General features: G+C 55.6%; 1 protein-coding gene across 3 annotated transcripts in view; it reads left to right on the top strand.

The window, feature by feature from the left end:
- The first annotated feature begins 1,952 nt into the window (after positions 1-1,952).
- PDZD4 (PDZ domain containing 4) overlaps positions 1,953-15,950 on the top strand; it is a 29,549-nt gene continuing 15,551 nt past the window's right edge. Inside the window, exon 1 of one of the 3 annotated variants that reach the window (XM_027609665.1) lies at positions 1,953-2,319. In XM_027609665.1, the coding sequence (XP_027465466.1) occupies positions 2,260-2,319 (60 nt within the window). In that variant the 5' untranslated portion in view covers positions 1,953-2,259. The remainder of the gene's footprint in view (positions 2,320-15,950) is intronic. The other 2 variants (XM_027609666.1, XM_027609668.1) reach the window with 2 other exon arrangements.

Raw genomic sequence — 15,950 nt, forward strand, 5'->3', positions numbered from 1 at the left:
CAGTCTATGCAGTCCTTGAATCTGGACTTCGCTATGTGTGGTAGGTAGAATTATGTCCTCCAAAAATTTCAAGTTCCAATCCCTCGTATCTGTGAATGTGATCTTATTTGGAATTAGAGTCCTTGTAGATGTAACCAAGTTAAGAGGAGGTCATGCTGGAGTAGGGTGAGCACTAAATCCAATGACCAGTGTCATAAGAAAAGGGAAAGTTGGAGACACAGAGGAGACCCAAGGGTTAGAAGGCCACGTAAGGACAGATGCAAAAACTGGAGTGATGCAGCTACAAGCCAAGGAACAGCAAAGATTGCTGGGAGCCACCAAGAAGCTAGGAAGAGGCAAAGAAGGATCCTCCCCCAGAGCCTTCAGAGGGAGCATGGCCCTACCAACACCTTGATTTTGGACATGGAACCTCCAGAACTGTGAAAAACACATTTCTGTTATTTTAAGCCACCAGGTCTGTGGTCCTTCATAGTATGGCAGTATCCTCTTTGGGTTTGGGGCAGACAATTCTGAGATGCACTCTATCCACCTCCTAGCAAGGTCAAGTTCCAGCAGCTCTGACTGCCCACCAACTTGAGAATGTACCCTTGTACTGGCTTTCATCCCGAGATCACTGTCCAACATAAGCAACTTGTACACCAGCCCTTGTCTCAAGGTCTGCTTTTCCAGACACTCCTATCTCTTCTCCAGACTCGGAGCGGGCCCATCATTCCAGATCCCTAGCCTCTAACCCAGGAGTCAGGGAGGAAGAAGGGCTTTGGAGGGGCCTTCCCCAACCGCTGCCTTGGAATTCAACAGCTCTGTGTGGTTAATGATTCTGTCACTTGCCAAAGCCTGGAAATGAAGCGTGCGGCAATTTAATCAAGCGATCTTCTGCAGCCAGGGGGCTTGGGCTCAGCAACTCTCCCGGGCACCCCATGGGAAGCCACCCCGATGCTGCTTTCCAGGCAAAGGCCTTCTCTCCCCAGGCTTGTCCGAGAGGGCAGGCTGTGGGAGAGAAGAGGAAGAGATGGAGGGAACGTCAAAGCGGTGGGCTGGGGCTGAGACACAGGTAGGCAGGGGACTCAGGTGGGTCAGTTCTGTGCGCACGCGAGTGTCCCAGGGCATCCCAAGCCATGTGGCGGCCTCTCCACCACCTCTTGTTTCCCCATTCTTTTTATCTTATTTTAACAAAGGTGTCCATTTAAACGACAGCGAGAGAACGGTTGAGTTGAAGGAGAGAAGCGGTCATTAAAGGGAAGTCGGAGGAAGGGGTAGAGGTATTCGGACTGCAGCGTGGAGGCCCTGGGAACTGGGCTGAGATTGCGCCCCCCCTCCCGAGGCCCCGAGCTCTTTGGGCGATCCCGGGAGGCGCTTTTCCAAACAGGACCCCTGTCTCCTGGGCCCGCACCGCGTCGGCCGCGCGTCCAGAGCCGAGAGCCCGGAGACCCGATGCCCGCGGGAGCGCGGAGCCAGGAGCCCCCCTACCACCTCAGCCAAGGCCCCGCCCCCGGCTTGGCGCGCCGGCTCCCGCGGCCCCCGCGGCTCGCGCTTCCACCCCGCCCAGCTCCCCTCCCCCGCGCGCGTGCGCCCCGTCCCCGCGCCCCTCCCCCCACCCCCGCCGCCGCCGCGGGCGCGCGCGCGTGCTCGTCGTCCCGGGCGGGAGCCGGAGACTGCGGGGCCGACTGCGGGCCAGAGAGCGGGCGCCGGGAGCGCCGTGAGCGCGGCCGGGCGAGGCGGGAGCGTGGGCGCGGGCCTGGCCGCGGGCGGGGGCCGCCGCCGAGCCGCCGCGCCCCAGTCGGCGGGCCGGGCCGCGGCGCCGAGCGCGAGGGCCGGGCTCCCGGGGCCGGTGGCCATGGGTGGGAGCCGGAGGCGGCAGCGGCAGCGGCAGCGGCAGCGGCAGCGGCAGCGGCGGGCCCCGCGAGCGGGGAGGCGCGCGGCCCACGGCCCCTGACGGCCCCCGGCGGCCCGGCGCGCCCCCGCGCCTCCTGGGGGGCCGTCGCCCAGCAACGCCCGGCGCGCCCGCCCATCCCCCCGCTGCCCTTTTTTTCCTGGCCGGGTGCGAGGGAGCATGCCCGCGCCTGGCCTCAGCCAGCGGAGTTAACCCGAGGGGCGTGGAGCTGCCCCTCCCTCGGGGGCGTCCTCCCCTCCCCCGCTAAGCGGCCCGCCCCCTGCGCTAGGGTATGGCCCCCGGCCCCGGCCCGGGACCCGAGGTCCCGCACTCCGGCCAGTGAAAGGCGTTTTCCCGTTCCCGCCCTCCTCCCCTCGCTGGCCAGCACCATGGGATGTAATATGTGCGTGGTTCAGAAACCGGAGGAGCAGTACAAAGTGATGCTTCAGGTAGGGGCCGTTGGGGCGGGGGGCGTGGGCGCCACCTGGGGAAGAAGCTGGTCGCAAACCTGGGAGGGCTGAAGGGCTCGAAGAAGAAGAGGTAGGGAGCCATTCCTGCCCTCAATTTCTGGGGCTGCTGGGTGTGGGCGCTCCGTGGGAACCAGTCACAGATGGGGGGAGCTGCGTGGGGATGGGGTGTAGGGCGCATCCCTTGGGCGCCCGGAGTAGATGGGGACGTGAATCCTGGGTCCAGATCGGCCTGGCTCCGGAAGTTGGGCTCGGCCCGGTCCGGCGCGCTTGCACCCCGGGCCCGGGAGCCCGGAGGCGCGGTGTTGCCGGCGCCGGCGCGGGATGGAGGTTGCATAGCAACGGGATCCGTTCCCTGTACACGCTCGCCCCGCTGGACCCAGGGCGGGGGAGGCAGTTGGGCACCCGCGGCGCGGGGGTCGGCCACATCCAGGGCCCGGAGGGCCAGGGGCGCAGGAATACGCGGGCGGTCTGGGGCTGGGGCGCTTATCCCGGCGCCCACTCTCCGCCCCGGCCCTGCCCAAATGGTGGGCTCCCAGGCTGGGGTGCCGCGGGCTCAGCGAGGGGAGGGCTGTCTGCAGGTAGCGGTGCCCGGCTCGGTCCCTGCCCTGCGGGGCCTCGGGTCCAGAGCCGCGGGGGGCGTGGACCGGGAGGTGTTCGGCGGGGCAGGCGGGGATACGCCCGGCCGCGCGCTCGGAACCCAAGCCCAGCCCGGTGGCCCGGAGCGGGGCTTCCTTGCTTGTGCGTGGCGTGACTTCGTGAGTGCGTGCTTGTGCCCCGTCTGTGTGTGCGCGGAGGCTCCTCGGGCCCCGCGTGTGTGTACTTTCTGTGTGCGCTCAGAGAGGTGTGTCTAGGGAAATGTCCCGCATGGTGTGGCCTGAGACGCCCCCGGGGCTAAGGTGAGGGAGTTCAAGGTCGGAGGGAGTCGGGACCCAGGGGCAGACCCGGCGCAGACAGGTATGCACTTCAACTCAGGGTTTATGGGTCAGGGCTGGGGAGCAGGCGCTGGTCCGTGCGGTGTTGGCCGGGGGCAATGGGGTCTCCTTAGAAGAATAGGGGGAACTCCTGTAAGCATCCACGGGGGCGCGGTGTGTGGGGGGGTGGGGGAGGAATCAGCGTCTCGGGGGGTTGGGGAGGCCGCGGGAGCCCACATTTGGTGCTGTGAGCCTGGTTCTGGCCACTGTGAGCGGGAGGGGGCACGACGGGGAATCTTGCTCTGCCCTGGCCGCGCCACTCAGCTCCTCTCTGAGGCTCTGTCTCCCGGGGCGCGCGCGGCCCTGCGCTTTTCCCGCTCGCTGTCCCTCGCCTTTCTTCCATTCTCGCCGTCCGCCCCCGGGCTGTGCCTCTTGTCTTGTTCCCGCTGTCTGGAAATCTTGCCTGGCCATTGTCATTGCCCGCTCGTGGAGTCGGGCTCGGTAATAACTCGCGCTGGGACCGAAAGGCAGTCCCTTGGAATCCCAGTGGTGGGCACCGGGGCTGCAGGCGGAAGGTTGCGCTGCACTGGTTGGTTGGTGGCGCCGTGGGATCCCACCCTCACTCCTTCCTTTCTTGGAATTATTCCACCAAATGGCAAGCGATTCCAAAGCTCTTGGCTCTTGACTTCCTCAGAGAGGGATTGAGGTAGTATTTCATTTAAGGCCGACCTCATGGGGGTGTGTGGAAAGCAGAGGGCGACCTGCGCTGCCTACAGGCTTGAAATGAGCCGGGTCGAGGGGCGACACTGAGGTGACCCTTCTGGCTCCCCCTGGCAGTGAGTGAGGGGAGGCTGCCACAGTTGGGGTTGGGACTGCCTTCAGGGAGGCTCCATGTTGGAAGAGGGCTTGAGATGAACCTGGGCAGGAAAGTTCAGAGCCAGGCTTTCCTTGAGAGAGAGCCCCAAGCCTTGGGGCGATAGGTCCCCAGGAGGAGGGGCCCGCATGCCAGCTGCCCTCTCTGGGGATGCTGCTCCCTTTTAAAGCTCCTGCAGAAGTTTGGGCAGAACCAGAGCCTGGGTGCAGTTTTAAAAGAGGAATGATCCTTTAAAATGAAGGGGAGGGGCGCCTGGGTGGCTCAGTCCCTTAAGCCACTGACTCCATTCTGGCTCAGGTCCTGATCTCAGGGTAGTGAGATCGAGCCCCAGTGCGGGGCTCGTGTGCTGGGTGTGGAGTCTGCTTAAGATTTTCTCTCTCTCTCTCCCTCTGCACCTCCCCCCCAAAAGTAAATAAGTAAATAAAATAAAATTAAGGGAAGACAAGAAGATTGAATAAAAAGCTGGAAAGCAGGGAAAACCATTAGTGGTCCCAGATGACCCTGTTTCTGGGGGCTGGAGTCCCAGGCACAGCGGGGTGAGCCTTTCCTGGCCCAGTCCGGTCCTCTTCTCAGAGCAGAAAGAAGCTTTTGTCCCAAAAGACCAGTCAGACTCCTTGCCTGGCTCCCGTACTCCCCTAAACACTGGCATTCCCCTAGCCTCAATGGTGCTTCTCCCAGTCCAGTCTGTACCTGCCTGTGGCCTCTGCACCTCATGAGAGTGAGGGACCCGGGTGGGGCACAGTGCAGCCCAGAGAAATGCACATGCACGCCTACACCACTTGCCACGGGACTTCCTTGTGCCTTAGATTCTTCAACCCCCAGGTTAAGAACTCCCAAGTGTCTGTCCTACCCTTGAGCTCCAGGCCCTTTTCTCCTGATGGCACAAAACAAACTACAGCTTTATTGAGCATACCCTGATAAAGTGTGCAATCGGTGGTTTGTAATATATTCAGGGAGTTGTGCAACCATCACCACTATCTCATTCCAGAACATTGTCATCACTCCAAAAAGAAACCCTGTCTTTAGCAGTCATGTACCCATTTCCCCCAGCACCTCCTAGCCCCTGGCAACCACTAATAATCTCTGTATGGATTTGCCTGTCCCAGACATTTCATCTTAATGAACCATAGGAACCACACAATATATGATTTTTTTAATGTGCGGCTTCTTTCATTTATCATGTTTTCCTTTTTTTTAAATTTTTTTTTTAAGTACTCTCTACCCCCAATGTGGGGCTCAAACCCATGACCTAAGATCAAGAGTTGCACGCTCTTCCGACTGAGCCAGCCAGGCACCCCCTAAATTTCTTTCTTTTCTTTTTTTTTAGAGATTTATTTTTTATTTTTTATTTATTTGAGAGGGAGAATGAGAGAGAGAGAGAGCACATGAGAGGGGGGAGGGTCAGAGGGAGAAGCAGACTCCCTGCTGAGCAGGGAGCCCGATGCGGGACTCGATCCCGGGACTCCAGGGTCATGACCTGAGCCGAAGGCAGTCGCCTAACCAACTGAGCTACCCAGGCGCCCCTAAATTTCTTTTTATTGCTGAGTAATATCCCATTGTGTGACTATACCACATAGTATTTATCCATTTACCCATTGATGGACACTGGTGTTGCTTCCACCTTTTGACTATTGTGAATAATGCGGTTGTGAACATGGGTATACAAGTATCTGTTTGAGTCCCTGCTTTTATTTTATTTTTAAAAAGATTTTAATTTTTTTATCTTTATTTTTTAAAGATTTTATTTTTAAGTAATCTCTACACCCAACGTGGCGCTCAAACCCACAACTCTGAGATCAAGAGTCACATGCTCTACCAGCTGAGCCAGCCAGGCACCCTCAGTCCCTTTTAATTTAATAGTTAAATTAAAAAATAATTTAATTTTTTTTGGTATATACCCCGAAATGGAATTGCTGGATCATATGGTAATTCTGTTTCATTTTTTGAGGAGCTGCCGAACTCTTTTCCACAGGGGCTGGGCCACTTTACATTCCTACCAGGAACGTAAGAGGGTTCCGCTTTCTCCGCATGCCCCCAACGCATGTTTTTGATTATAGCCTGTGCATGAGGTGGTATCACTGTGGTTTTGATTTGCAGTTCCTGAGTGATGTTGAGTATCTTTTCATATGCCATTGTCCATTAGTATGTCTTTTCTGGAGAAATGTCTATCTTTATGCCAGTACCGCTCTGCTTTTACTGTAGCTTTGTAAGTAAATTTTATTTTTGTGAATTTTTAAAATATTTATTTATTTGAGGGAGAGAGAGAGCACGCACGAGCATTTATTTATTTGAGGGAGAGAGAGAGCACGCACGAGCAGAAGGAGGGGCAGAGGGAGAGGGAGAAAGAATCTCAAGCCGACTCTGTGCTAGGCAAGGAGCCTGATGCAGGGCTCAATCTCATGACCCTGAAATCATGACCTGAGCCGAAACCAAGAGTCCAACATTTTAACCAATTGAGCCACCCGGGTGCCCCTGTAAGTAAATTTTAAAATCAGCAAGTGTGAGCCCTCCAATTTTGTACTCTTCAAGATTGTTCTGGTTATTCTGGGTCCCTTAAGTTTCTATACGAATTTTAGGATCAGCTTGCCAGTTTCTAAAAAGAAGCCAGCTGCAGTTTTGTAGGAATTGAATTGAATTTGTACATCGATTTGGGTGGAGTATTACCCATGAACATGGGATGTCTTTCCACATGGGTCTTCAATTTATTTAAACAGTGTTTTGCACTTTTGTTACATTTACTGCTGAGTGATTTATTCTTTATGATGCTATTGTGAGTTGAATTGTTTTCTTTTTTATTATTATTTTTAAAGATTTTATTTATTTATTTGACAGAGAGAGACACGATGTGAGAGAGGGAACACAAGCAGGGGGAGTGGGAGAGGGAGAAGCAGGCTTCCCGCGGAGCAGGGAGCCCGATGCGGGGCTTGATCCCAGGACCCCGGGATCACGACCCGAGCCGAAGGCAGACGCTTAACCGACTGAGCCACCCAGGTGCTCCTGTTATTTTTTTAAAGATTTTTTTTGATGGGTGGCTTTTAAAGATCTTATTAAAATCTTTTAAAGATTTTATTTATTTATTTGATAGAGCACAAGAGGGGCGGGGGCGGGAGCAGCAGAGGGAGAGGGAGAAGTAGGCTCCCCGCTGAGCAGGGAGCCCAGTGCTTGGGGTGGATCCCAGGATTCTGGGATCATGACATGAGCCAAAACCAAGAGTCAGATGCTTAACCAGCTGAGCCACCCAGACGTCCCGGGAATTGTTTTCTTAACTTCCTTTTCATCTTTCTCATTGCCACTGTGTAGAAAGGCAGTTGATTTTTATATATTGATCCTGAATGCTGCAACCTTACTCAACTCATTTATTAGCTTTCATTGTTTCTTAGTGAATTCTTGAGGATCTTCTGTATGTGGGATTATGTCATGAGCGAATAGAGATACTTTTACGTCTGCCATTCCAATCTGGATACCTTTTGTTTCTTGTTCTTGCCTATTTGCTCAGTCTAGCATCTCCAGTACCGTGTTGGAAAGAAGTGAGAGCAGACATCTTTGCCTTGCTCCTGATCTAAGAGGGGAAGCTTCCAGTCTTTCACCAGTGAGTTGGAAGTTAGCTGTAGGTTTCTCATAAATACTCTTTATCAAGTCAAGGAAGTTCCCTTCTATTCGTAGTTTGGGTGTTTTTATGATGAAGTGTTGTTAGACGTTGTCAGATGTTTTCTGGGTGGCTACTGGGACATTCCCTGGCTTGGGCCCTTTACGCTACTGATGTGGCCCAGCACCGTGTGCTAAGTGCAGCCCCGCAGAGCTCCAGCCCCGCAGAGCTCCAGCCCCACTTCTGTCCAGTCAGTATTGAACCGGACCAGTGGTGAACCGGGCGGGCGCTGGGGTGGGGGCGGGGTGCCACACACCAACAAGCTCGACAAGCTCAGAAAAGGTAGAAGGATCCTGGGGGTGGGTGGTCTTGCACGTTGAGTTAGGAAGAGGCAGCAACCGGGTGCCAGAGGGTGAAAGGTGGGCAGGAAGCTGAGTCAGCACCAAGGCGCGCGATGCCTGCTGAGAGCCCTTCCTGGTGCCCTTGCAGGCTGGGGGCCGCTGCCCTGCCCTGGGGCACCTTGACCCCTCTGTCGTGGGTCTAATCACGCCCCACTCTGTTGGGCTTCTCTCTGCCTCTTTGTCTTTCCCCTGTCACCCCAGTCTTCTAGATCTTGGTCCCCCCTCTCTGACACCACCACATGCTTGCTGGCCGGCCTGGTGCACAGGAGACCTATGTGACAAAGGAGAGTGTCCCCTGGCCCACTGCACCCATTCCCTACAGGGCTTGGCCAGACCTCTGCTCTAATCCCTTCTTTCAGCCTCGAGTGAGTCAGGACCACCATCCGGCTCCCCTCTGTCCATATCCAGAGAGGTCAAAGGAAAGCCCCCCAGGTCTCCTTGTGACGCCCCCCCAGGTCTTTTTTCCTCGGGCGCCTGCTGGCGGAGCCCCCCGCTGTGCCAGCCATCCTTCCTTGTGCCGAGGAGGATCAGAGACCCCTCCCTCCCTCCCTCCCGCCCGCCCCTGCCTTTTTGTAATGGGAGAGACGGGCGGGGAACGAAGAGGCAACAGTTGGGGAGAGAAGGGCCCAGTGTGCTGCAAGAGCAGAGTGGAGGGCAGCGGGCCCACAGCTGCCCCCTCTCTCCATGCTCATCCTCCGCGGCGGCTCTCCTCACCCTGACGTGCTCCCTGCCCCTTGAGTGGGGGCTTCCTGTGAGCAGGGTTTGGTTCTGTCATTGTGCCTTGCTGCTGAGTGCCCCGCCTGTCCCGAAGTAGGCCCTCTGGAAGTAACCGGAGCGCTTGAACGGGGCCCTGAATCCCAGTAGCCATGACCTACACAGGATCACCATGTTTTTCCATTGTCTCAACATTTTAAAGTGCCCTTCCTCCCTTACCTCAGTTCCAAGGACTACCTGAGCCATTGGGGTAGAAAATTCTAGAAAATGCAAACTAATCTCTAGTGACTGGAAGGCAGATCAGCATTTGCACGGGTGGGCGGAAAGGGGCATGAGGATACTTGAGGAAATGGTCACTATCTTGATGGTGATGATGGTTTCACAGGTGTTTATTTACAAAACTTTAAAGTGTTGGGGCGCCTGGGTGGCTCAGATGTTTAAGCGTCTGCCTTTGGCTCAGGTCATGATCCCAGGGTCCTGGGATCGAGCCCCACATCAGGTTCCCTGCTCAGCAGGAAGCCTGCTTCTCTCTCTCCCTCTCCCACTCTCCCTGCTTGTGTTCCCTCTCTTGCTGTGTCTCTCTCTGTCAAATAAATAAAATCTTAAAAAAAAAAACTTTATAAAGTGTTATGCTCTAAATATGTGCATTTGATTATATGGCAATTATACCTCAGTAAAGCTTTAAAAACAAGAAATACACGTAACACACACATACCAAAGGAAAAACACTTGAGAGTACTTAGCCCAGCATGGGGCTCTAGTGGGATTGGGTGGGTCTTTCCCTCTGTCTGTTTCTGGGTCCCCACAGGAAAGACGGTACCATGCGGGAATAAAGAGTGCCTGCCTCCCAGGGTCATTGCCATGGGGAAATCAGCAACCTTTGCTCATCAGGCACGGGGTCCCCTGGGATCTCATTTGGCAAGGGGGTGGAGTTGTTGCCATAAGGCCATTTGGTCAGTGGTTAAGGCGTGGCAGTTGGGTGGAGACAGCCTTACTCGTGGACATGACACAGTTAATGTCCAGTGACAGAAGAATGTTCAGTATTATTCTGAGGATTTCTGTATGTGAAAGAAAGGAGAGAAAACTTTACACAGGAAGAGGAGCCCGAGTTGTGAACTGTAAGGTCTAAGATTAGTGAGGAGCCAGAGGAGGAAAGACTGAGAAGTTGGGGCTCAGGGGCTTCTTTGTAGTGCAGCCTGCCTCTTGCTCATGCTTGCTTTGAGCAGCGGAAATGAAGAGCATCTCATAAAGAATATCATTCTGATTACTGCTAGACTTGGATCATGCTCTTGGGCCAGTCAGGTTAGCCCAGAGGTGGGCGGGTGGATGTTTTTAGTTGTGAGCTTACCCCTGAAGGTTGATTTTTTTTTTTTTTTTTTAAGATTTTATTTATTTGACAGAGACACAGCAAGAGAGGGAACACAAGCAGGGGGAGTGGGAGAGGGAGAAGCAGGCTCCCGGCTAAGCTGGGAGCCTGATGTGTTGTGGGGCTCAATGCGTCGTGCGGCTCCATCCCAGGACCCTGGGATCATGACCTGAGCCGAAGGCAGACGCCCAATCGGCTGAGCCACCCAGGCGCACCCCCCACCCCCTGCAAAGTTGATCTTGATGATGACCTCAAGAATTGCTTTGCTTTTTCACACAGGCCATCTGGGGTATCCTTCCTTCCTAGCCACTCTTTCCAGGCAGACTTCAGAGGTGCCCTGAGAGACCTGATCTCACCTAGAAAGGCAGGGCCGATGGATTTCAGCAGACCCTGGGTGGCACCACCATCCACTCAGCAGCTTTGGGGAGGGAAGGGGTAAGAGGGAAGGAGAGACCCTTTGAGTCACTTGTCTGGTGTCCGAACCCCATTCAGGTATGTGTGCATCCTTCCTGGTTCCTTGAGGGGGTGCTCTGGGCCAGCACAACTCAACCCTAAGGCTCTTGTTAAAATGCAGAATTGGAGCAGGTCCAGGGCCCGAGAGTCTGCATTTCTCACAAGCTCCCAGGCCACGTCCACACTGCTGGGCTTTGCACCAACCACGCCAAGAGCAAAGACCTCAGGAAGGAACTTGGGATAAATCAGTGAAGCCCTGAATCACATCAACATGACCTAGGAAGTGAGTTTGCTACAACTAAGAGGCGAGGCATCACCTGAGACCTACCAAATCAATTTCCAGGGGTCTTTGCCCCACTGAGGTTCCCAAGGGACATACTGTGTTCTAGCTAAGCAAGCCTCCTTTCCCATCTCCCACACCCTCACCAACACACAATCAGCTCACGTGGGCACCCAGACATACACACCACTCCCAAACTACTAAAAAGGCTTTTTTTTTTTTAATTTTATTTATTTATCTGAGAGAGAGAATAAGATAGAGAGCATGAGAGGGGAGAGGGTCAGAGGGAGAAGCAGACTCCCCGCTGAGCAGGGAGCCCGATGCGGGACTTGATCCCGGGACTCCAGGATCATGACCTGAGCCGAAGGCAGTCGCTTAACCAACTGAGCCACCCAGGCGCCCTACTAAAAAGGCTTTTGAGATGAAGCCCTCCCGTGCTTCCTTTTCTTTCTCCTGCCCCTGGGCAAGAAGAGGTGGGTACAGGTAGGGGGTTGAATGGTGTGGTTTGTCCAGGTAGCCACGACTGGGGCCATGCTGTTCGCTGGACCAGTCACATGATGATGGAATGTACTGCTGTGCCCTGCTAGAATTCTTACAAATTAAGGCATTTCGTAGCCACTGATGCAATTCATTTAGGCAAGGATCATCCTCGGATGGTAAAACCATTACATAAAGGTTGTCCGGAACAAGATGGTCACAGGGTCTCAAGGCATTACCCCAGGTGTCTTGTAAATTAGGGAGGGAAAGGGAGAGACCTGGCAGCCATGATTTTGACCATGTGACTAAACCAAATCAAGCATCCCCAGCAGTGGGACGATCTGATCCCAGTGCCTCCTGATGCTGGTGGTGGGGAGGGGGTAGGACCCAGCAATTTGTCAAAGCACTTAAGCTGAATCTAATGAGGGCAGTTCCAGACTCAGGCATTGTGCAAAGCAGCTGCCCTGGACTCTTCCAAGAGGTCAATGCCATGAACGTTAAAGAAAAAAGAACCTAACAACCAAATGTGATGTGTGGGGTCCTTGATTGGATCCTGGGTTCAGAAACAAAAACAAACAAGCTGTAAGGGTATTAGTGGTACGTTTGTAGAGATGTGGGGGTGGCTGATGATTACATCAGTGCTAAATCCATGAGCACATTAAGGGTGGTGTGGTTTCTCCTGGAATGGGAGCATTGGTGTTGGCATCTTGCTTGCAAAATGTGTGTGTAGAAAGGGGAGAGCAGGTGTGGGAATGTGCACTCTGGGAGAGATCTGCCTGAAGGGAATGCAGGTATCCACTGTCAGATGTTGCAACGTCCCTGTGGGTTGACCATTTTCAAAATCCAGAGTTGGGAAAATAGGTGAGGACTTGTGCTGGGCCATTGAAAAGACGGAGAGCCTGCTCTGTCGGTTTGGGGGTCCCCATAACACTTGTCCGAACCTGGGAAGCCAGAGACACAGGTTACATCCAAAGTGTCCCTTGGACACTCCTGTCAGCAGAGCTGAGAGCCATCAGTCAAGACTCACGGCGCCAGGGCAGAGGGCAACTTCCGGTGTCTGTTGTCTCCTTGTCTGTTTCTCCATCCGCAGAGTGGGGTTAGGAGAGTCCTAATGTAGCAGCCTTGGTCCCCACTAGTCATTTATGTAGGTAACCCCCTGCTCCCCGCCTTACCACGAGTGCAAGGGGCCTTTCGCAGGCCTCCACCCAGTCAGGGCTCTTCTCTCGGCCCCTTCCTCCCTCCCTCCTCCCCGCCCGCCGAGACGGCCCGCATCACAGCAGCTGGGAAGTACGGCGAGGGCCTCCTGTGGATCCCCCGCACAGCTGCGCCAGCCTCCCTAGGTCAGGGCCCGGAGACTCGCTTCAGCCGAGGGTGGGAGAGGACTCGCGCCCACCGCCCGTGCGGGAGTCGACGGCCAGCCCTGCTCGCACCGCCGCCGCCCTCTTTGTCTGCTGCTCAGGGCCCGGGGGGTGGGGGTGGGCGGGGCGAGCGCGCCGGGGCCCCGCCCTCCGCCGCCCGGGGCGCCGCCGCTCCGCCCTCGGGGGCGGAGCGGGCTCGGCGCCTTCCCCGTGGCCGGTCGGCCCCTGCGGGATCACGACTAGCCGCTGGGATTCCCGCGGAGCTCTCGCCGGCCCCTGCGTCCCCTCGTTGCCCCTATGTCTCCTTCACCTGCCGCTGGTGTTTCTTCTCTTCCCCCGTGTTCCCCGCGCCTACTCCCAATGTCCCCCAAGGTCTTGGTGCCTGCCCCCCCCCCCCCCCCCCCCCCCGCTCCCCACGCTCTTTGGCCTGAATTTTCCCTCTTGTAAACCTCGCGTCAGCATTCAGAACTCTCAGGTGTCTCTACGCCTGGTAAAACCCAAAGGCAGCGCTCTCCCCCAGCCCCCAGCCACTCCAACCCCATTCTCTGCAAAAGTTCCCGAGCTTCACACCCCGCCCAGCCCAGCCTGCTGAGTGTCCCCCTCTGCGATGGTCCATCTCTTAACAGATGCCCCTCGATGCACTGTCTTGTTCAGCTTTCCTCCTTAGCTTCTCTCTGGCTGACTGTAAACTCTGGGTCTCTGTCTCCAACTGCTTAATGTAAGCGCGCCTCATGGTCTTTTGTGGGCCTCTTCTGTCTACATTCAGTTCCCCGTTAGCTCCTCCATCTCATGATTTTTGTTTATAATTTATTTTTTTAAGATTTTATTTATTTATTTGAGAGAGAGAGAGTGAGAGACAGAGAGGACGAGAAGGAAGAGGGTCAGAGGGAGAAGCAGACTCCCCGCCGAGCAGGGAGCCCGATGCGGGACCCGATCCCGGGACTCCAGGATCATGACCTGAGCCGAAGGCAGTCGCTTAACCAACTGAGCCACCCAGGCGCCCTATAATTTATTTTATGTTAAAGTAATCTCTAGCCCAACACGGGGCTCGAACCCACAACCCTGACATCAAGGGTCGCATGTTCTACCGTCTGAGTCAGCCAGGTGCCCCATCTCAGGCTTTTTTTTTTTTTTTTTTAAAGATTTTATGTATTTATTTGACAGAGAGACACAGAGAGAGAGAGCACACAAGGAGGGGGAGTGGAGAGGGAGAAGCAGGTTCCCCGCTGAGCTGGGAGCCCAGAGAGGGAACACGAGCGGCGGGGGTGGGGGGTGGGGGGGTGGGCAGAGGGAGAAGCAGGCTCCCTGCTGAGCAGAAAGCCCGATGTGTGACTGCGACCTGGGATCATGACCTGAGCCAAAGGCAGGCGCTTATCCGACTGAGCCATCCAGGCACCCTGCTTTTTTCTTTCTTTAAGATTTATTTATCTTCGAGAGAAAGATGGGAGCAGAGGAAGAGGGAGAGAGAAACCCAAGCAGACTCCCTGCTGAGGGCAGAGCCTGCTAGGGGGCTCAATCTCACGACCCTGAGATCAGACCTGACCCGAAACCAAGAGTGGTCTCTAAACTGGCTGCACCACCCAGGCACCCTCCCCCTCCATCTCATGGTTTGGGACACCTGTAGGTGGAGTGGGGCATTGAGGATGTTTGCATGTCTCAGGAACTTTAAATCTGAGAAAAAATGTCCATTAATAAAACATGCCTGTTTCCCGTGTTTACCCCAACCCCTGCGTCATCCACAGTGATCCTCACCTTTGTTGTCTCTGTGGATCTGGATGGCAGTCTTATTTTTATTGTGGGAAAGTCTATGACATCAAATTTACCATTAGTGACATGTACATTCGCATCACCACTATTTATTTCCAGAACATGTTCATCACCCCAAAAGGGAACTTCATACCCATTAAGCAGGCACTCCCCATTCTCCCTTCCCCTGGGCCCTCGCAACCACTGCCACCTCCATCCCAGGCCAAGGCGCCATGATCTCTGGTCTGGGCCACTGTGGTTCCCTGCTGCTCTTTCCCCTGCCTCCGCTTGGTCCCCTCCTGCATGCTCCTCAATAGAGGCCGGGGTGATGTGCACATTATTCTCCAGAGAGCATCAAGGGCTTAGCACTGGCTGGAATGTTCTTCAAAGTCCCTACCGTGGGGGGGCTCCTTGTCATCATTTAGGTCTTAGGTCAAGTATCCCCGGGGAGGCTGTCCCTGCACACTCGATCGAAAGCAGTCCCCGCTTTAGCATTTTCGACCACATAACTCACTGCTCTGAATGCAGTCCAAAAAGGCCTTACTTGCTTGTTTCTTGCCTGAGTTCCGCCCCTGGCACTAGCCTCCCTGAGCAGAGAGATCACGTCTGTCTTATTCCTGGCTGTTCTTCCTGTTCTCCCAGTGCTCGGCGGGAGACAGAACACGTCTTCCTTCCAGTGGTTCCCAGCTGCCTGGGGACACAGAGGGTCACTTGTGCACCCATAACCCCTGTGCTGACCTCATCTCCTGGGCTCCCTGCTGCGGACCTTCTGAAATACAGCTTTGCCCCCTCCCCCTCCCACCTTCCAACCAGGCTTGAAGCAGTCTGCCTCTCAGCTTCCAGAAGGGTGCCCTGGGGCAGAGGGGAGCCCTCCCTGCTTCCAGGGCTCATTCCTACTGTCTCCCTGCTCCCTGGAGAAGCCGTATGCAAGACCACACAGGTCTGTCCCATGAGTCCCTTGTCTGGAGCCCCCTGGAACGGGAGAGACCAGGGGGCAGTGGCCCAGTCCCCCAGATCCATCCCCACTACAGCCTCTGACATCCCCCTTCACCTTCCTTGCTCACTCCCAACACCCCTGATTGTTAGAAAGTTCTTCCACCGTTACAACTCCGCCCCCCACCCCCCACTCTCCTTTAGAGCCTGGGTTGAGGTAGGTCCCTGCCCTAGCTTGTGTCCTGTCTCCTCACCCCACCACCTGATTGGCTACTCTGTGCCTGTCCACCCCCTGGTGGGGAAGGGCCCCATCCTTGTGACCTGGCTTGCATTGAGGGGCTGGGGGGGGCATTGTGTGTGGGGTGGCCACAGGCTCCTTGTGAAGGCAGACCTGGGGGCCTGTCTGCTGTGCCTCCTTGCCTCGTTGGCTGGTGCTTATGGGGTCAGTGCTCCCCCCGACCCCAGGGGCCTCCTGTCCTCTTCTGCTCGGACCCTGGGGCCCATACCTTGA

The sequence above is a fragment of the Zalophus californianus genome, chromosome X (genome assembly GCF_009762305.2).
Source record: "Zalophus californianus isolate mZalCal1 chromosome X, mZalCal1.pri.v2, whole genome shotgun sequence".
Taxonomy (NCBI): domain Eukaryota; kingdom Metazoa; phylum Chordata; class Mammalia; order Carnivora; family Otariidae; genus Zalophus; species Zalophus californianus.